Source organism: Aulonocara sp. 'chitande type north' Nkhata Bay, linkage group LG18 (assembly GCF_057382095.1).
Source record: "Aulonocara sp. 'chitande type north' Nkhata Bay isolate Kocher_YH1m ecotype deep benthic linkage group LG18, A_spYH_male_GT1.1, whole genome shotgun sequence".
Lineage (NCBI taxonomy): Eukaryota > Metazoa > Chordata > Actinopteri > Cichliformes > Cichlidae > Aulonocara > Aulonocara sp. 'chitande type north' Nkhata Bay.
In genome coordinates, this window is record NC_141361.1 from 33,705,301 (window position 1) to 33,726,410 (window position 21,110).

At 44.6% G+C, this 21,110-nt stretch overlaps 1 protein-coding gene across 3 annotated transcripts in view; it reads left to right on the plus strand.

Annotated features, from left to right (window-relative positions):
• Positions 1 to 21,110, plus strand: part of reep3b (receptor accessory protein 3b) — a 36,848-nt gene that overhangs the window by 13,044 nt on the left and 2,694 nt on the right. For all 3 annotated transcript variants that reach the window (XM_086270901.1, XM_086270900.1, XM_086270902.1), the window contains 4 exons: positions 7,485 to 7,561; positions 8,294 to 8,414; positions 8,509 to 8,622; positions 15,056 to 15,218. In XM_086270901.1, the coding sequence (XP_086127027.1) occupies positions 7,485 to 7,561; positions 8,294 to 8,414; positions 8,509 to 8,622; positions 15,056 to 15,218 (475 nt within the window). The remainder of the gene's footprint in view (positions 1 to 7,484; positions 7,562 to 8,293; positions 8,415 to 8,508; positions 8,623 to 15,055; positions 15,219 to 21,110) is intronic.

Sequence of the window (21,110 nt, forward strand, 5' to 3'; positions counted from 1 at the left end):
AGCCTCCTTCTTTGTTCACTGCTTATGAAAACGTGCACGTACCATTGCGCTCACTGACTGATGTTAGTGATGTCGCTCAGTTTCCAGCAGCGTTGTAGTCGGAGTTGTCCATCCATGTACAGTCGACCACACTCAGTTGTAGATAAACAGGTCTGAGATCAGCCGTGTGTATCCCTGCCATGATTGAGCAGGCCTGTCTGCTCCACCATGTGAGTACATACAACATATCTTTTGCAGTGTGTTTTGGAAAACTTAAGCTGTTGTGCATCAAATGCTTTCCAGATGGTGTTTCCTGATTTAAATTTATATTAATTTTGACAAAATCTCTAACACGGTGGATTGGACTCTGTGGTTTACAGATGGCTGTAGACGCTGTACTTTCAGAAAGGTTGGTGTTAGGTGGCTACAAAAACCCAAACAGTCCTCCGGTACAAGGACTGAACTGTAAATGAGTATGAAAAACAGCCAATAACCAAATAACAGCTTTCAAAGACCTCCAGAAAGCTTGGAGAGCTGTTGCTCAAGACCACTTAAATCATTTTAAGAAGGTCTGGGATGAAATGAAGGATGACTAAAGACCTGAGCACATGAGATGTTGCTTTATGGTGCTTCAGTGGGGCCAGTATATCGGCCAGTATCAGCTATTTGCCAGTTCAGCGTATCTGCACTTTTGATGGCTGATCAATGAACATAGTAAAGCAGAGATGTGACAGATGGCCTTAAATCATGTTGCATGGTTTTAAGCAACTTACCTTTTGGCAGCATGTGTTTGGAATACCACCAAAAGAAATCAGCTGATCCAAGTATAGTCTGGCAGAGTGTAAACAAGTAATCCACAAATCTCATAACTAACTACATACATCAGATTCTTTTTAATCCCTAGATATCAGCGTATTGATCGAGTGGTGCCCTGTCAGCACTGCTTGGTGAGGTGGGGAGAAAAACCTCTGGGAGAAGCTCCAGCACAGGTCGTGAGAGAGAGAGAACTTTTTAGCACCGATGTAAAAGAAAAAGCTGCAGTCGCTGTCTGTGCTTCACTTACAGGCTTTTCAACCAGTCAGCGTTCTTTGGACTGAATGTCATTGCCAACATGCTGGAGCCTTTTCGGAGGATTGAACTCAAAACCGCCATAAAGCCTCCGTATAAGGAATCATAGTTTGTCTGCAAAGCCCAAGAACTAAATAAATTAAGACCAAACATTATGAGTGATGCAAACACACTTTAAATAAAAGCTTGTTAGTCTCTGCAGCTGAGGAACATAAGATGTGGGTCAGTGCTTGAGAAAAGTGTTGTGATGCTCTGTGTGCACCTTAGAAGTTTGGTATGATAGATGACAATTTGATGACTAATCGATAAAACTTTAGTGTTTCTTTCATTTAGTCAGGATGAATTGATGGATGGTTAATCAGCTGCTTGGATGCAAGTTTGCTCAAAATTCTTTGAGTTTGTTTCAGAGGCACAACTGAAGCTCGGGTGGTCGTAACTGTTGCCCACCTTTTAGCATTTTACCTCTTAGCTGTAAGCGTGGGTGTTATCACACAGTGGGGCTGGCAGTGTGGAGCATCTACTAGGAGGCTGAGGTGTCGGGCCACCAGAATTTTGATCCAAGTTTAACCTTAGCAGTAGTGGCTGTGCAAGTCTAATGTAATGTTTCTTCTCCCCCCCCCCCCCCGGAAGGCAGTTATTCAAAGACAGGGTCAGTAAATGTCTACTGTAGCCCCAGGAAGCTAAAAGGCTGGTGTATAGGTTACATCTTAATGTCCTTTGTACTGATAAAATGAATGAAGGAGGAAAGGAGCAAATATTCTATCAGAAATGGAAAGCAGAAGGAAGCTGGGAGCTGAAATGTCTGAAGCAGAGGGAGACTGAACGTATAAATTAAACCTCTCAGTGTCAGCTCACTCTTTACATTTAGTGTGAGTGTGAGAGATGGGTGAATGTGTTTCCCTGTTGTTTCTCTTTCAAACACACTCTCACAGAGATGAGTGAAGTAATGTCATTAAAAACGATGAGAAGTCTTGGCTGACTTTCCATAATCTGCATTTTTTGATCTTGGATGTTTTTCATGGTGAACAGCTGTTCAGCATGACTGAGTGGTAGCTGAAAACCCCCCTCTGTGGGCAAATGGGACACAATTAAGCATCACTTATTTACTCACACACACCTACTGCTTGGTTTAACATGGAAATCCAGTCAGACGGGACTGGAAAGCCGTCAAAGAGGGACGAAGGAAGCCAGACCGCCGGGGGGGGGGGGGACCTTTGTCTAAGGAGCTTGGAAAGAAAAGCGTCTGGACTTCTTTAAGTTGCTTGAAGACATTTCACCTTTCATCCGAGAAGCTTCTTCAGTTCTAAGGGCAAATGACCTTAGAACTTAGACCTTAGAAGAAGCTTCTTTGACTACGATGACCTGGATGACTGAGAACCTTCACAGACGTCCTCAACCTTTGTTTCACTGCTGCCAGCCTGCGAAGGAGGCAGAGGCTTAGAGAAAGAACAACATCATTTAAAAACGAGTTTATTAGCTCAAAGCTGTCCACTGGGGTTCGTGACCATGTTCGCTTGTTACACCAGTGTGGAGCAGGGTTCTTAGTAGAATAACTTTTGAATGCTCTGCTCAGTCAAAGCTGAGGTGGTTGATCATCAAAAATGATCAATTCTACCCATTTTCAAAATGCAGCTTTTTAGAAGCACCCATTATGCCTCAGGGCATGTAATGTAAGTCAAAAGAAACCCCAAGTATGTCACGTTGTGGGCATTACTATGCTATAAACGTCTTCTACTGAAGGACGCTGTCACAAATACAGGAAGTGTGCCTGTGTTTATTACACAAAGTGATGCACTCTGGGTCAATGATGCAAAATGGTGGCACTCCAGAGCCGCTTATTATAACTAACTAACTCTAACTGTTCAGAGCTACGCTTCCACTACTGTAGATATATTCATAGGACATCTGTTTACCACACACCGGCACATCTGTATATATGTAGCATATCTTTATATTTGTTCATAGTACACCTGTATATCTGCCCGTCTGCACAGATAGAACATCTGTGTGCTGTACAGATCACCTGTATATATTCATCTCTACTCGACTTATCTGGATATGCTCTGCTCTTATTGCACTTGCTGCTCTTGCAGTCTGCATCTAATCAGAAGTGTGTTTTGTTACTCTGTATTCATTCATGTGCAATGACAATAAAGTGGAATCCTAATCCCGACAGACCAGAATATACAAAATATGAGCTGCTTTTGGTTTTAACTTCCTGTGCGCAGGAAACGAGGGATGCAGTATGAATCCTCACGGCTATGGAGGGCCAGGAGTGACAAAATGAATTAATTAAATACACAAATTAAGTAATTAATTAAATGTGTCATTAATTAATTAAAAATTGGAATTGATTGAATGAATAAATCTATCAATAATTAATTAAAGGCACGATCATTCCATTTAAAACATTGAATTATTTATTTCCTATTTTATTAATGACACGTTTAATTAATTATCCATCCATCCATCTTCATCCGCTTATCCGAGGTCGGGTCGCGGGGGTAGCAGCCTAAGCAAAGAGGTCCAGACCTCCCTCTCCCCAGCCACCTCCTCCAGCTTGTCCGGGGGAATACCAAGGCGTTCCCAGGCCAGCCGAGAGATATAATCTCTCCAGCGTGTCCTGGGTCTGCCCCGGGGCCTCCTCCCGGTGGGACATGCCTGGAACACCTCGCCCAGGAGGCGCCCAGGGGGCATCCTTGCCAGATGCCCGAACCACCTCAGCTGGCTCCTTTCGATGTGGAGCAGCAGCTGCTCTACTCTAAGCCCCTCCCGGATGGCCGAACTTCTCACCCTATCTCTAAGGGAGAGGCCAGCCACCCTTCGGAGGAAGCTCATTTCCGCCGCTTGTATCCGCGATCTCGTTCTTTCGGTCACTACCCACAGCTCGTGGCCATAGGTGAGGGTAGGGACGTAGATCGACCGGTAAATTGAGAGCTTCGCTTTTACACTCAGCTCCCTCTTCACCACGACTGACCGGTGCAGTGTCCGCATTACTGCAGCCGCAGCCCCAATCCGTCTGTCGATCTCCAGCTCCCTTCTCCCATCACTCGCGAACAAGACCCCGAGATACTTGAACTCCTCCACTTGGGGCAGGAACTCATCCCCGACCCGGAGTGGGCACTCCACCCTTTTCCGGCTGAGAACCATGGCCTCAGATTTGGAGGTGCTGATCCTCATTCCCGCTGCGTTACACTCGGCTGCGAACCGCTCCAGTGCGAGCTGGAGGCCCTCACCCGATGAAGCCAACAGAACCACATCATCCGCAAAAATCAGAGATGAGATTCTGAGGCCACCAAAGCGAAAGCCCTCCGCCACTTGGCTGCGCCTAGAAATCCTGTCCATAAAAATTATGAACAGAACCGGAGACAAAGGGCAGCCCTGGCGGAGCCCATCACCCACCGGGAACGAGTCCGACTTATTGCCGGCAATGCGAACCAAGCTCTTGCAACGGTTGTATAGGGATTGAATGGCCCGTAGCAATGGGCCAGACACCCCATACTCGCGCAACACCTCCCACAGGACGCCCCGAGGGACACGGTCGAATGCCTTCTCCAGATCCACAAAACACATGTAGACTGGTTGGGCAAACTCCCATGCACCCTCAAGTATCCTCGAGAGGACAAAGAGCTGGTCCAGTGTTCCGCGACCAGGACGAAAACCGCATTGTTCCTCCTGTATCCGAGGTTCGACTAGCGGACGAACCCTCCTCTCCAGCACCCTGGCATAGACTTTCCCGGGGAGGCTGAGGAGTGTGATCCCCCTGTAGTTGGAACACACCCTCCGGTCCCCCTTCTTGAAGATGGGGACCACCACCCCGGTCTGCCAGTCCACAGGTACTGCCCCTGATCTCCACGCAACATTGCAGAGACGTGTCAACCAAGACAGCCCTACAACGTCCAGAGCCTTCAGGAACTCGGGGCGGACCTCATCGACACCAGGGGCTCTGCCACCAAGGAGTTGTTTAACTGCCTCAGTGACCTCGCCCCCGGAAATCGGTGGGTCACACCCCTCATCCCCAGACTCTGCTTCCTCCCCGGAAGACGTGTCAGTGGGATTAAGGAGGTCCTCGAAGTATTCCTTCCACCGCCCGACAATTTTCTCAGTCGACGTCAACAGCGCTCCGCCAGCACTATACACAGTGCAGGTAGAGCACCGCTTTCCCCTCCTGAGACGCCTGACGGTTTGCCAGAATCTCTTCGAGGCAGTCCGAAAGTCTTTTTCCATGGCCTCTCCGAACTCCTCCCACACCCGAGTTTTTGCTTCAGCCACTGCCCGAGCCGCATTCCGCTTGGCCTGTCGATACCTGTCGGCTGCCTCCGGAGTCCCACAGGCTAACCAAGCCCGATAGGCCTCCTTCTTCAGCCTGGTGGCTCCCTTCACCTCTGGTGTCCACCATTTGGTTCGGGGATTACCACCACGGCAGGCACCGACCACCTTGCGGCCGCAGCTCAATGCAGCAGCTTCGGCAATGGAGACGCTGAACATGGTCCATTCGGACTCAATGTCCCCAGTCTCCCTCGGAATGCTGTTGAAGCTCTGCCGGAGGTGTGCGTTGAAGATCTCGCGGACTGGGGCCTCTGCTAGACGTTCCCAGCACACCCTCACTACGCGTTTAGGTGCACCAGGTCTGTCCAGCGTCCTCCCCCGCCACCTGATCCAACTCACCACCAGGTGGTGATCAGTTGACAGCTCAGCCCCTCTCTTCACCCGAGTGTCCAGAACATATGGTCGCAGGTCTGGTGATACGATTACAAAATCGATCATCGACCTACGGCCTAGAGCATCCTGGTGCCACGTGCACTTATGGACACTCTTATGTTCGAACAGGGTGTTCGTTATGGCCAAACTGTGATTAGCACAGAAGTCCAATAACAAAGCACCGCTCGGGTTCAGATCAGGGAGGCCGTTCCTCCCAATCACGCCCCTCCAGGTCTCGCTGTCGTTACCCACGTGAGCATTGAAGTCTCCCAGCAGGACAACAGAGTCTCCAGGTGGAGCACCTTCCAGCACCCCCCCCAGGGACTCTAAGAAGGCTGGGTACTCCGAACTGCCACTCGGCGCATAAGCGCAGATGACAGTCAGGACCCGTTCCCCGACCCTAAGGCGCAGGGAACAAACCCTCTCGTCCACCGGGAAAAACCCCAACGTACCGGCAGCAAGCCGAGGGGATATAAGAATACCCACCCCAGCCCGCCGCCTCTCACCAGGGGCAACTCCAGACTGAGACAGAGTCCAGCCCCTCTCCAGGAGACTGGTTCCAGAGCCCAGACAATGCGTAGAGGTGAGCCCAACTATATCTAGCCGGTACCTCTCAACCTCACGCACCAACTCAGGCTCCTTCCCCACCAGAGAGGTGACATTCCATGTCCCTATTGCCAGTCTTGGCAGCCGGGGGTCGGTCCGCCAGGGCCTCCGCTCCTGGCCGCCACCCGGCTCACAATGCACCCGACCCCTATGGCGCCTCCTGCGGGTGGTGGGCCTGCGGGAGGATGGGCCCATGTCTCCTCTTCGGGCTGTGCCCGGCCGGGCCCCATGGACTAAGGCCCGGCCACCAGACGCTCGCCCTCGGGCACCCTCCCCGGGCCTGGCTCCAGGGCGGGGCCCCGGTAACCCTATCCCGGGCAGGGTAAACTGTTCCCTCGATATTCTTTTCATGGGGGTCTTCTGAATCGCTCTTTGTCTGGTCCCTCACCCAGGACCAGTTTGCCATGGGAGACCCTACCAGGGGGCAAAAGCCCCCAGACAACATAGCCCCTGGGATCCCTGGGACACACAAACCCCTCCACCACGATAAGGTAGCGATTCAAGGAGGAATTAATTATATAATTGCTTAATTATTTACACATTTAATTATTTATTCCGGTTTTTAATGACGTATTTATGTCATTCATTTTGGCAGTCCTGGCCCTGTGGCTGTTCATGAATGAATTTCAGCCCATCAAAGTCAGGGGCGGGGTTAGTGCTGAAGTCACACCCATTGCTTTGGGCTGCTGCGAGGCTGTATTATAAACTGTGATATGAGTCTGTAGGTGCTCGTATCCTTCTTGCCTTCAGTCGTATTAGTTTCCTTCTGGAAGTGTGTGATGTGTTTCATAGTTTCTAACAGTGAAACGTAACGTGACATAAAAAAGCACGCCCCACACAATCAGATGTTAATCAGATTTTATTTTTATTTTAGTAAATCTAAAGAATCCTAACAGACAGAGGTGCTTAGATTACAGTTGAATTAAAACAAACGGATGATGTCATCATTTCTTCATGATCAGCATGCTGGTTCAGACGCTGCTGCTCTCGGTGGACATGCTCCCTCTCTGTCCTCCTCGTATAACAAAGATTTTTAATGTTAGTGTTAATATTAGTAATGTTAAGAGGTGATGCATGGTTTAATGCTCAGCCAGCCTTTTAAACGATGATTCATGTCTCTCTGCCTGTAGGTGCGATGGATGATGTACTGGATTGTATTTGCCCTCTACACTGTCGTGGAGACGATCACTGACCTAACACTGGCATGGTGAGTTTGCCATGAATGTTAAACACAAACGCAGTGAATCAAACATTATGTAAACCTCGTGAACTCACATGTCGTACAGATACATCTACACTGACTGTGTGAGTGGAAGAAGTTGTTTTCCTCGCTACCCTGAATAATAATGATAGAAATGTACTCTTTCCTAGTGTAACTAGAATAAACTTGTGGTAATGTGGATGTGCACTGTGTAGGAACAGAGTCACATTTGCAGGAACTTCAGGTCGAGTTTCAGTGATTTTATGAATCTCTCATGTGGCAACATTTAGCTCGAAGGAACAATGTAACGATTTTGAGGAATTGATGGAGAACGATGTTTTTTTTTTTACAGATGTTATATGCAGTTAAACTTTAAAACGCTGACATTTCTAAAACCAATGAGAAGTTTTTGAATATTTATTATTACTCATTAATAAGAGAAAATAATTTCTTACCCGGTTACTCGATTAATCGATAGAATATTCGATAGATTAGTCCATTAATAAAATAATCGATACCTGCAGCCCTACAGCTGATGTTTTATCAGACAGTCACAGAAAGTGCTGGAACATGTCGGTGCAGTCCAAAAAACCATAATAAACCTTCAGAGCTGTGTGCAACAAAAACTTGACAACAGGAGTGGGAGTGGGTGCATATCTCTTAACCTTTTTTTCTGCAGTGGAAAGCATCATTATGTACCATGGGTTAAACTTACCATGTGTGTGTCTCCATATCCAGGTTTCCTCTCTACTACGAGCTAAAGATAGCTTTTGTGGTCTGGCTGCTGTCCCCTTACACCAGAGGAGCAAGTCTTATTTACAGGAAGTGTCTGCATCCTTTGCTGTCCTCCAGAGAAAGGGTACATTCATCCGTACATCCACGTGTAATGCAGGTCACACTGCTTTGTGCCCAGTTCAACTGTGTTCTAAAATGTAATTGTTGTCTTCCTTTAGGAAATAGATGAGTACATTGTGCAGGCCAAAGAGAGAAGCTATGAGACCATGGTGAACTTTGGCAAGCAGGGCCTGAGCATTGCAGCCACCGCTGCGGTCACTGCAGCCGTCAAGGCAAGTTATTCTTTTTTTAATTTTTCACGTGAGTGCACTACAGTTTTATGTTAGATAGCATGGCTAAGTCAGTTTTCATCTTCTTTCTCACTACGTTGCTACAGAGTAGGGCTGTGCGATATGACCAAAATCTCATATCCCGATATAAGACGTCTATCGTCCGATAACGATATAAATCACAAACATTTAACATTTTCTGTAAAGTCTGTGAATCTCGGGCAGCTCGACTTGTGTGAAGTGTTTCCAGCTGTGCGTCGTGTAGCTGGAGTCGAGTGTTTTAACGATGCATGAAACGATACATTTTTAGACATAAGTTGTAACGGCGCCGTTTTCTTTGTGAGTATTTATTACACGGCGTGCTGCGGGGAAAAGCCTGTTCTAACGTTTGAGTCTGAGCTTTATTTTTTAGCACCTGGCATCTTTTTTACTTCTCATCCGTAAATAATCTGCTCTTTCATGTGATTCAGTTTATTTTGAAAGGTCTCAACAGGATCTTGAGCTTTATTGTGAAAGGTTTAAGTGGAACATAAACAAACGGACACACGATGGTGTTACCGTCGTTGTTGCTAACGACAACGCATAAAAACAGGCGCTTGTCCGTCTGTAGTGTGGTTATATTAAATATTAGAGAGAGAACTTTAAGAAATGAACATAGCCTCTACAGTGACATCAGAACCATGAACAAATATGGCTGTAAACAGTTTATTTTGCGACACTACGAAACAAACGATAGCGTAAAATGAAACGATAGATGTTTTTATATCGTCATCCGATACATATCGTTATATCGAACAGCCCTACTACAGAGGAATAAAATACCAGTCTGCGGCTTCAGCTCTCTTTGCTTGCAACAGCTTCCTTTGTCTGTGTTCTACAGTAGCGCCTGTGGGCACTGAATGTCCTTATTTAGCGTGCTAAATCAGACGTAAGAGCATACAGACCAGGGGTCGGCAACCTGCGGCTCTTTAGTCCTTACAGTGCAGCTCCGCGTGGTTTGGGAAAATAAATTAGAAGTGTTTAGATGAAGTGTATTTTATTTATATTAGTTCTTTTTTAACTTGTAGTTCTAAATTGGAAGATTATTGTGATATTGAAATATAAAAATAAAATTATATTATTTTTTTCATCGCTCAAAATAAGCGTCACACTCGTGGAAGCTGAAACGGCGTGCATTTATCGAGACTTTCAGCCCCACGTAGGCCAGTTATGGACCTTCGGATCCACATTATATCAGCAGCTGTTCTCCATTGTGAACTATGTTAAAACAAACACGCTCACGCCCCACAGACGACAGCTTACAGTCCTGTAAAGATAAAGTGACTTCGTACAGCCCCGACCTGCAGACGCTGTGCGCAGAGGTTCAGGAGCAGAAGTCCCGTTGTAAACATATCACAGCAGACCCGACGATGTTTGCATGAACGCGCTTTTCAGCATCTCTTTATTGACCACCTTACACACAGTTGCTGACGCACACAGCCGGCTGTAGCTTTGCAGCTCACAGCCCCACACATACCACCAGACGTTAAGGCGGCGAGGCCTGATTGCGGGTGCAGCTCAGGTGCGTCCGCCTCCCCTGCAGCGGCGCTGCAGACCACGCCCCGCCACACACATTAACCAGGTAAAATACATATTTAGGCAGAATTTTGCAAATATCTATTTTTCCTTTTTTAGCAGCATAGTGCTTATTTCCCCAGTTATTTATTAAAAGTCAGGTCAAGGCTCCAAAAGCACAAAGGCGATATGAGGGGGGCGGCTCACAGCAGTTTTTGTTTGCTGGATTATTTTAGTTCAGCTTTTGTTGTATTTCTTTAAGAGTTCAAAATGTGTTCATTACATGAATAAAATGTAGTTTTCTCTGTAGCACTTCATGGATGTCATAAGCAACACGCCTTAGTTGTTCACACAAAGCATAAAGGTAAAAAACAATATACACAGTGTTATCTTCATTTTAGATGTCAACAAGTATTTTCTTTTGCATGGAAACCGGCTCCAAATGGCTCTTTGGGTGTTGAGGTTGCTGACCCCGATATAGACAGTCACTGTGGCATTGGTGCATGACTGAGTGCATAGGAGATGAATCGATAGCCTGTACGAGATCTTCACTTGACGATGTGTCTGATAGCCTTTGCACATGCTCACACATCCTCTGTGCATGTCTGTGCCTCAGATGGTCTTCCTGCAGAGCCAGTATAAATAAATGACATTTGAACTGGTTTCTTCAGCATTTCTTGAATACCTGAGTGATTCAGATACGCCCAGTTGATCTCACGCTTCACAGCACCTGAGCAGTGGGGATGCACTACAAAGAAAAAGCGAATGGTGTCAGGTTAGATCCACAGTAGTACAGCAGTATTTAACTGTGAGACACTACAAAACAGTGAACCCCTGTAACAAATTAATAACTGCTCACATTATTATTATGATGCTGATGATGATCAAGGATTAGTCTGGTATTAAGTAATTTTATTTGTTTATGGGAGCAGCTGAAAGCAGCTTTATTAAGCAAGACTGAACAATTGAAGCCCATGTTCAGAAATGGAGGAATAATGACTAACTAGTACATTATTAATGATTAATAGTATGTAGTTATTATAATATAGAACTATAATACAATTCTATTGTGTGTTTGTGTGTGTAAATAAATAAAGACGCAGAATTAATCTGAATTGATTGGACCGCTCAGCCAGGATTTAGCAGGTGCAAAGTTCAAGTATCAGAAAATGTTAACATTATGTTAGGATGGTCTCTGTTAGTGTTACTATAAGATGACATTAGCTATGTTACCTTAGCCTAAGCATTTATCCAGTGCTTGCTAACACTTTAGCCTGTGGAGCGGTGTCGGCCGTGTCAAACTAAACAACTTGAATGTTGTTAATGAGTTCAAACTGAAGGAAGTTGAGTTCTTGAGTGGTATTTCCACGACTGCATTGAACAAGGTTCTGCTGACCGTGCTACCCATCGACTCTGAATGGAGTTTTTAACAGGCCATACTTCTTCAGTGGGATTAGTTTGTGGCTGACTTCAGCTGAGTAACAGTGTTATGTTCTGTTTTAGAGAAAGAGCACCTGCTTTTTCACATAATGAACGAGGTCAGGTGTGCATATTCTAACACAAAGAGGCAGCACTCAGCAGGATCAACGACAGGTCTGGTTGTTTTTGTGTCCTTGCTGTGTCAGTGCAGCCTCCTGTCTCCACTTACCTGAAACACCCTGTTAATCAAAGCGATGCCTCTGTCACTGCCCTGCATCTCACTTCTCTCTCGCTGCCTCACTTTGAGTCTCCTATGGTTCCTCCTTGACATGAAGATCTTCTTACATATTTCATCTTTGTGTTCCCCGTTTGTCTTTACAGTCTCTCTTCTTTTCTCCGCATGCATGTTTTGTCATCACAGGGTTAGTAGCAGTTTTTCATTTCTTTAAAATAGGCTTGCATCTTACTAGGAATTTGATTGACCTTGGCTTTTACAGTAAAACCATCTGAAATGCACATAAAATCAATCTGTCTGAAATGTTTTAGCTGAGCCTAGAGCTGTGGTTAGACATGCAAACCTGGCACCTACACCACATGTACCTGCTGTCACAGACTGAGAAGAAAAGACATTTCAGAGCTTTTCCTCCGTCCAGTTTACAGTTCAAAGCTGCTTCTTTGTCCATCTCACAGCATGGGACCAAGATTCAATAAATGAAGTCATAGCAAACAAAGTAAAATCTAAAATGTGTTGTAATGTGGAAGCTTGCAGTCCTGGCTGGTTTGGTAACCAACCAGTTTACCAAATGAGTATTACAGCTCGCAGTGCTCCTTTTGTGAGATGTGTCTGTATCCACACTGATAATTGATAAAACATTTGCATTGCTCTTGGTAACTACGGGACTGAAGAACTTATTGCTAATAAGATCACATAAACATAGTTTAGCTTTGAACAGGTAATGAAGGTCACATCACAGCAGATTAGATCCGAGTACTTTCTAACCATCATCTAGGCAACTCTTGGTTAACAATTTGCTAGTTTTAAGCAGATGCAAACAATATAAACAGGGACTATTTTGATGTTCCTGTCACTGCTATCCGGATGGTGCAGACACGCAGTAAACATGCATTTAAGTTGAAAACACTGTAGTATGAAAATGTAGCATCATTGACCCGAAATGTAAGCAGAATAATTGCTTCACTGTATTATTGTTAACTCGGAGTGCCCCAGAGAAACCCAACCACTGTCCTCCTCTGTGGTTGTGTTTTTAAGAATTTGCTGATTGCAAGTGTAACAAACTCGACTAAATATGAGTTGATATTGTGTGTTTGTTGGTCATCAGCATGCAGGGTTGTGAATGTTTTGGATCCTGGGGGAACACTGCAGATCTCAGCTGGACGTTTGCTTTTGAGATGATGTTTTCTGCATCTGCACCAACTTGCCTCCTGTCTTCCCTCTGACGTTTGTTTCTTTTCTGTCTGCACTAACATCCTTGTGTCTTCAGGGTTTCGGTGGTTCAGCAGGCTGCTCTGGGAGGTAAAAACCAGTCAGTGTAAGCAGCATGGACAGAATGTTCTGTTTCGTACAGCTCAGCATCCACCCTTTGATTATCGTCTGTGTCCAGACCCGCTGCTTGAGAACATCAGTTTTAATTTGATTCTTCTTTTTGGTTTTGGTTTTGACATGGACTTGGTGGTGTTGCAGATACATGTCACTCATTATTTACGACACTGTTTGTTTTTCATTGTATGTCCCTTAATGTGTTTGACATTAATTTCATTGTTACAGCAGCATGCCGGGGCTTTATGTTTACAAACAACAAACAAAAAGAAATTAAGAATTATGTATCAAAACCTTCTAAATCACAAAGCTCTAAGAATAATAATAAATGAGCTTACATTGGTGCTACAGGGTGAAAATGTCCCTGTGAATGTCTGACTTCATCATTTTGTTCGTATTAGCGTTTACCTGTAATAGCCCAAATATACTGCTGTACATTACAACAATACCCCCCCCCCTGCTGTTCATGTTCTTTGTGAAGTGTTTCCGTGGTAACATCTTCATCATCATTCAGTAGCATCCCTGATCTGAATGTATTCTGTACCTCGTTATTCACAGTTAGCGTATTCTTGTCATCATCAATTATTCGTTATATGTTTAATTGATTTAAGCTTTAATTCCCAGATCTGAAGCAGACGGTATCATTTAATCAATTCCATTAGGTATCATTTACACTAGTGGGTCTAGTTACAGTGGAAATGCAGCTTCAGAGTGCTGAAGCCTGTTGCTGTTGAAGCTGTGGTGCTGTGACTGTGGCTTTGGGCCTTGTTAATGACTCTGCACCCTCTCTGAGAGTCCAGTGTGGATGAGAGGCATCACGAAGGCAAACGAAGCCTGTTTCAGGCTTTATTTGTTCCTGAGGCTTGAAAAACAAGTGAACTAATCCTTTAATGCAGAAGGTTCCTTTCATGATGTCTCCCAGTATTTCATGTTTCTAAAAATACAGCAATGATGAAGGACAAACACAGATCGGCAGCACAACAAGAAATGAGTGTTGTGGAAAAACATGTAATGCTTCTTAAACTTTTTAATGTAAAAATGTTGTCACAGCAAAGTCATTTAAACGACATGTTTGCATTTCTGTGCTCCACCGTCGGTTTGTCTCACAGGTCTTTAAAGCTGCATGAAGCCCTGTACAGTAACAGCGCAGCAGTGCGGACTGAAGTTTAGTTTTCTCTAATGTAAATATTCTCTTCTTCATGTAAGATACTGATAGTCCAAGATATGAACGATCTCCTCCACCTCCATACTTCAGTAAACTTGGATCTATTTCCAGAAGTGAAGGGTTGCTCAACAGCAGCTCACAGTGCTGTAGTTTGCAGTGTCTGTTTTTACTGTCAGATTTCTGCCGTTCCAATAATATCTGTCCTGTATTAATATATCATAGTGTTCCCAGTGAACTAGTAAAATCTGAACAGCTCAGTGTTGATATTAATCAGTCACAGCTACACGATGACATTCTGGATACAATGATGCATAAATATGTGGAATTATAATGCATCAAATTTGAATTGTAGCTGTTTAGATGTGACGTGTGTCTAAGGTACAGATAAGCAAAGAAATATTTCCAATTATACAAAATAGTTATTATGAGGATTTTGATTGGTGAGTAATGAACTCTAGATATCTGACACTAGTTGCAAGCACACAAATACGTCTGCTTTTAATTTAGACAAATTAAAGTCTACAGTGTCTGTTATAACAACTGATGGGATCAGGAACAGGACACCTGTATGACTGTAGCCATTCACGTGAAAGATGACTGCCACACCTGGAAACAAAAGCATCACCACATGATTCAGATTATTGATAAACTACAGGCTCTTTCTGTGATTGTAACACATCAGCACTGCTGATCTCTGAGATGTTTTTGTGGTGTAATGCTGAGTGTTGTGTGTGCTGCAGGGTCAGGGGGCCATTACTGAGAAGCTGCGCAGCCTGAGTATGCATGACCTCACACAGATAGACCAGCAGGACGACAGAGGAAACCAGCTGTACCAGTACAGCTCCCATTCTTCCAACCCTGCTGTCAGGAGGTCTCGCAGCAGTGACGCTCCGGATGGAGATGGTACACACACACTCACACACACTCGTGCGCTTCTCTCATAAACGTAACACAACTTCTCAATCACAACAATTCATGGTAAAGGAAACAGAAAGAGTAGAGCTGCTGCTCCTCCACATCGAAAGGAGCCAGCTGAGGTGGTTCGGGCATCTGACAAGGATGCCCCCTGGGCGCCTCCTGGGTGAGGTGTTCCAGGCGTGTCCCACCGGGAGGAGGCCCCGGGGCAGACCCAGGACACGCTGGAGAGATTATATCTCTCGGCTGGCCTGGGAACGCCTTGGTGTTCCCCCGGATAAGCTGGAGGAGGTGGCTGGGGAGAGGGAGGTCTGGGCCTCTCTGCTTAGGCTGCTGCCCCCGCGACCCGGCCCCGGACAAAGCGGATGAAGATGGATGGATGGATGGAAACAGAAAGAGAAAACAGTTCGTAAACAGAAACCTAAAAGAATAAAATCTGTGATTAGAGGTTTGACTAGAACCCTGACAGCTGATTGATAACATGTTTGATATGGTAGCTTTTTCTAAACAATGCTAAGATGAGATTTCCAGCCAAAGGTCAGTCCTTCGTGGTGGATGAAGGTGGCGTCGTTCTGTCTGTCACTGGTTCTCGCCACAGTCTCCATGACAACTACAAAACGTCTCGTATCTGAGGAAGCCTGCTGGGGTTTGGAGCTTTGCAGTGAGCCGGTGACTGGACCTTTATGTTCCCCCTGAAAAGTGTCTCCCTGCTGTGCACAGTTCAAAACCAACCAGGACCCTGAAGAGCCTGAGCTCAGCGTTTAGACTGTTGTGTGAGCAACGATGTGCGCAGTGAGCACATGTGCTCAACACTGTCATGTAAGCACATGCAAACCTCACACATGCCATGAAGGGATGAATCCCAAACATGACTCCTGGAAAGATATCAGTGAAACTCTTTCCAGTGATATTACGTTTTTATTTTATTATGAGTTTGGCAAAAAACGCCAAAGCAGTAATCCATGAAGACTGACGCTGGTGATGAATGAGAGAACATTATTTTATTACAATGTTGACTAATAATAATTAAGAATAATGACAACCATCATAAATAATGATGATGATGATGGTCAGAAGAGAACAATAAGGCACACATGAGCAGGACTTTGTTAGACAGCTACATTGTTACCTTTGCACTTCTCTGTGTGTGTTTGTCCTCAGCGTGATGACAACTGCAGGCTGGTTGGAGTGTGAGATGACTTCCCAGCAGACACAGGGGATGAGATAAGGCTGTGTGGGATGCCAGTGGAATGTCAAACACACTCTCCTGCTCGCGCGCTCTCTCTCACTCACACACACACACACACACACACACACACACACACACACACACACACACACACAGCAAGTAGGTGAGGTGTGGAAAGAGACAGAACGGGGGGTGAGATGAAGGAGGCGAGGACAAAGATGAATGGAGATGTAGAGACGGATGGGTGGATGTAAGGGAGAAAGGCTGCTACACAGCATCAGGATACTGAGAGAGAGACTGTATTATGTATTCAGCTCAGACGACGAGGAGGAGCTACAGAGAGATGAAGACGGAGATGTTTATGCCTAACAACTCTCTTTTGTGTGTGCTCCTCGCTGCCTCTGAGGCTTCATATGTCTGTCATCCTTTTAACAGACTTAAAAATGACTGGTGATGATGCACATTAGGGCTGTTCGATATAACGGTGTATATCTGATGACGATATGAAAACGTCTATCGTTTAATATTACTATCGTTTGTTTTGTGGTGTCACAAAATAAACTGTTTATGGTTTATTTTCTCATGGTTTTGATGGTCGCTATAGTGACTGTATTAATTTCTTAAGGTTCTCTCTTTCGCTTATATTTAAAATAACCACACTACGGACAGATAAGCGACTGTTTTTACGCGTTGTCGTTAGCCACAGCAATGGTAAACCCTGCATTTGGCTCCGCTTGTTTATTTTCCACATAAACCTTTCACAATAAAGCTGAAGATCCTGTTGAGATTTTTCAAAATAAACTGAAGTGATGACAAACAGAAGGACCAGTGAAAACGAGGGGCTACCTCTGTAGCATGGACATGGTTTGGTTATGAAAAGTCTGACACGGACCAGGAAAGCGTACTGAGGTCCCCACCTCAGACTCAAACACGACAAACCTCTACCACCCACGCAAGGATCACGTGAAACAGTGTGGAGAGAGTTTACAGATGAGAAGCAACGAAGAGCCGTCAGGTGCTCAACATAAACCTTAGACTAAACGTTAGAGCACGCCGTCTGATAAATACTCACAAAGAAAATGACGGCCGTTATAAGTTATGTGTAAAAATATATAGTTTCATGCATCAGTCAAAACATTCAGCTCCAGGTACACGATGCCCGGCTGGAAATACTTCAGCTGCCCGAGATTCACAGAATTGAAAATGTTTTTGTGATTTCTATCGTTGTCGGGACGATGTCTAATATCAGGATATGAGACTGTGGTCAAAGGGCACAGCTCTACTGCACATTCATTTTACTATTAACAGATCTGATGCTTAATAAATCCTGCATAGAACCTTTGTGTTGTTACGACCACGTGTGGATGAGACGCACGGAGTCGGGGATGTAGAGGTGAATGAGCTTGAATACCTTGAGCCATAGTTTTCACGTGATTCGAGAGCTGCGGTACTGCGGCCCTTTGCCTTCCAGCCATCCTTTGAATATCTTTGAGTTTACCTTAAGCAAAATACCAGACAGTTGCTGTGTGAGACGTACTAATCAGCCTTTACTTAAAGCTGCCACGAGAGCGTCGAGTACGGTACCAGCACGTGAACGCACCTCCCCTAACCCTGCGTTATAGGCTCGCACCAATCCCTGCTTCTCCACAGCGACCCGGCTGTCAGTGGCGGCTCATGTAAACTATAGGAACAGTTTACCCGACATCGGGTGACAAACGAGAACACTACCAGAGCTGGTCCTGCACTGTCCAAGTCAACAAAACATAAGATTTGTGGTAGTTTGTTTAAACCAGCTATGTAACACTTAATTTTGCTTTAACGATGAATAATACCTGTTTTCACCTTCTTCACATTGACCCACCCAGATGGAAAATGCATGTAGCTGTCCATACTTTGAAAGCTTTCAGTCCTGTGTTAAGAGCCTACACAGTATAAAAGATGGGTGGAGCTTCTGTGGCATCACCCACTGGTTTCCATTGTTGGAAGGATGCAAAGATATGGACGGGGAGGGATGGTTTGTGACTGTAAACTGTACACAAACTGTGTATGACCCAAGATAGTGACTGAGACCATAAGAAGCCAGGTTTTTCTCACTGACGTCTTCATGACTGGAAGTCTTTGTGTAACCATCGTCTTTATGGAAGAATGCAGGTTACAGAAGTCACAGCCTCGGTTTGTACTGTCTGTGGTTCTTTGCCACAAAAACACAATAGAAATAACAACAAGGTCGACAAGAAGAATTGAGGATGACATCATTGCTATGAAAATTGCTGTCAGTTAATTGAAGAGCAGGGAACATGTTCCACTGGACAGTCTACAGATCAGAGCACTGCTGAGGCATGGTGCACTGTTCTGGATCTGCACTGACCACAGGGTTAGGGTGTTTGATTCCCATGATGCACCCAGTGCATCATGGGAATCCCCAGCAGTCTACACCTATTGCAGCATAACTAAGGGAGGATTCAGGGTGACCTGGTCCAGCCCTAACTATATGCTTTAGCAAAAAGGAAAGTTTGAAGCTTTAAAAGTAGAGATAGTGTCTGTCTCCCGAATCCAAACTGGAAGCTGGTTCCTGAAAACTGAAGGCTCTGCAGGATGTTTCTGTGCGAGCGCCGGAGCCGTGCTGTGCAGTCGTGAGTGTCGTTCTCTGTCACAACACATGATGTGGTTTCTTCTTTCTGCTAGTAACTGATTGTGAGTGTGTTTGGTAATGATTCATTCATCCAGTCCAAATCAACTTTGTCGTCATACTAATATTCAAGTATAGTGCATACAGTTGATACAAGTAGGAGTGTGTATTGGCGAGAATCTGGCGATACAATATGTGTCACGATACAATATATTGGGATACTAAAAGCCAGACGATATTTGTGTTTGTGTTGATTGTATGAGAACTGTCAGGGGTTTAGACATTTGTTCAAAACACAAGTAAGAGAAATGAGACAACTGCAGACCGACTCAGAGAGTAATTAGAAAACGTGCGCACGGGTGAATGCCTCTGAGAAGACACACACACCGAGCACAGGCTCGCTTGCTTTATTTATAAGGCAAAAATGGGTTACATAGTACTTCCTCTTTTTAACTGTCAGGGAAGAGATTAAACATTAAATCAGCTTATCTGATCTTTCACACACTGGGATAAAAATACAGAAGTATATCATGCTTTATCTGACATCACAGACACTATAGGAAAAGAATGCATCATTATATCATGCTGTCAAACATCTCAGACACTTAGGTAAGGAATGCATCAGTTTTCCTTTAACAATAGACTTGATTAGGTAATTCTTCAACAATAGGTTTGGTTATGTGAAAATATATGAACACACAAAATATAAGGCATACTTGGTTAGAATATAAGGCCTACTTGATTATATTGTATTATAGAGATTTGGTTATAATGTCTAATGTAGAAAATCTCTAACAAGAACTCACAGTAAACAGTCCAAAGTGTTAAATGAGCTGTTAACTAAAACAGAGGGATACGTTTCACTCTCCAAGTTCAAAATGAATGGAGAAATGTCTTATCAGAAGATAAACAAAAACCACTTTACTGATAGAAGTAAACAATGTAACACTGAGGTCTTACTTAGTGAGTACTATCATTTTAAAATACTAATCCAAAAACTGCTCTCTGCAGCATCAAAAAGAAGCACTTTTATGTGACCTTAACATAAACAACTATACATGAAAAATGAAATTGCTTGAAGAATTCATCCAAGTAAACAATATAAAGTGCTAATAAAAGAAGCCCTGCCATGTCCACCAGTGGAACACTTTTTGTGCAACCTGAAAAGGAGTTTGTTCGTCTGTGACTGAAGGTTCCACGGATCAGTATGTGATGAGCTGTGATCTCGAAGTCCAAGCAGCTGTCTGCTGAGCTGGGAGTCCAGGACTGTCGCTGTGACTTCTTGGTACAACTTTGGAGAGCGATGTCTGCGATATGTTGTCCGGAGAAACGGTGTAACGGGGCTCCAGCGTTGTAATCATATCACCGAATCCTTTATTCTCTACTGCGCTCAGACAGCGCAAATAGAAACAAGTACCGACTGCGCTGGTTTTGTTGCACGAGTCAGTTGCTGGTAGTTTTAAGGTTAGCATTTGATGCTACGTTGCTATGGTACTCGTAAATTTGTGTTACCTGAGTATTTGACTGTGGCGGTGCAGATTTTACGGACTTCGTAGCTCTTGTCAAAGTTTTACTGCCTTGTTTTGTCCTAAATCCAAAAGAAGTCCACACATCTGCTTTGAAAGCTGCTGTGTCCTCTCCTCTTCTGTCATCAGTGAGCTAGCACAGTTTGCCACACGTCCGCTGGTCCACTTCTTAGGTTTGGTAAAATAGACGCTTCTACGGCACATCCAGTGTTATCGCGAGACCTTGTTTTTCCATCATAGTGAAAGCGGTAAACACTAGCGGCCGGAGTTTGAATTGCTACACATAAAAGAAATACACAGTAAATGCAAGTAAATTCTCAATAAAAAAATCGATAACACTGCTTTTGAATATCGATTCAGTATCGTAACACGAAACATCGCAATATTCCAATGTATCGATATTTATCCCTGGATACAAGAGTGCGATAGTGTGAGGCAGTCCTGTCCATGATGTGATGTCCACGAGCTCGTAATGATAAGCTCAGTGCAGTGAAGCTGCAGATGTTATTAATAATGAGCTTGTGCTGTTGTGTGTT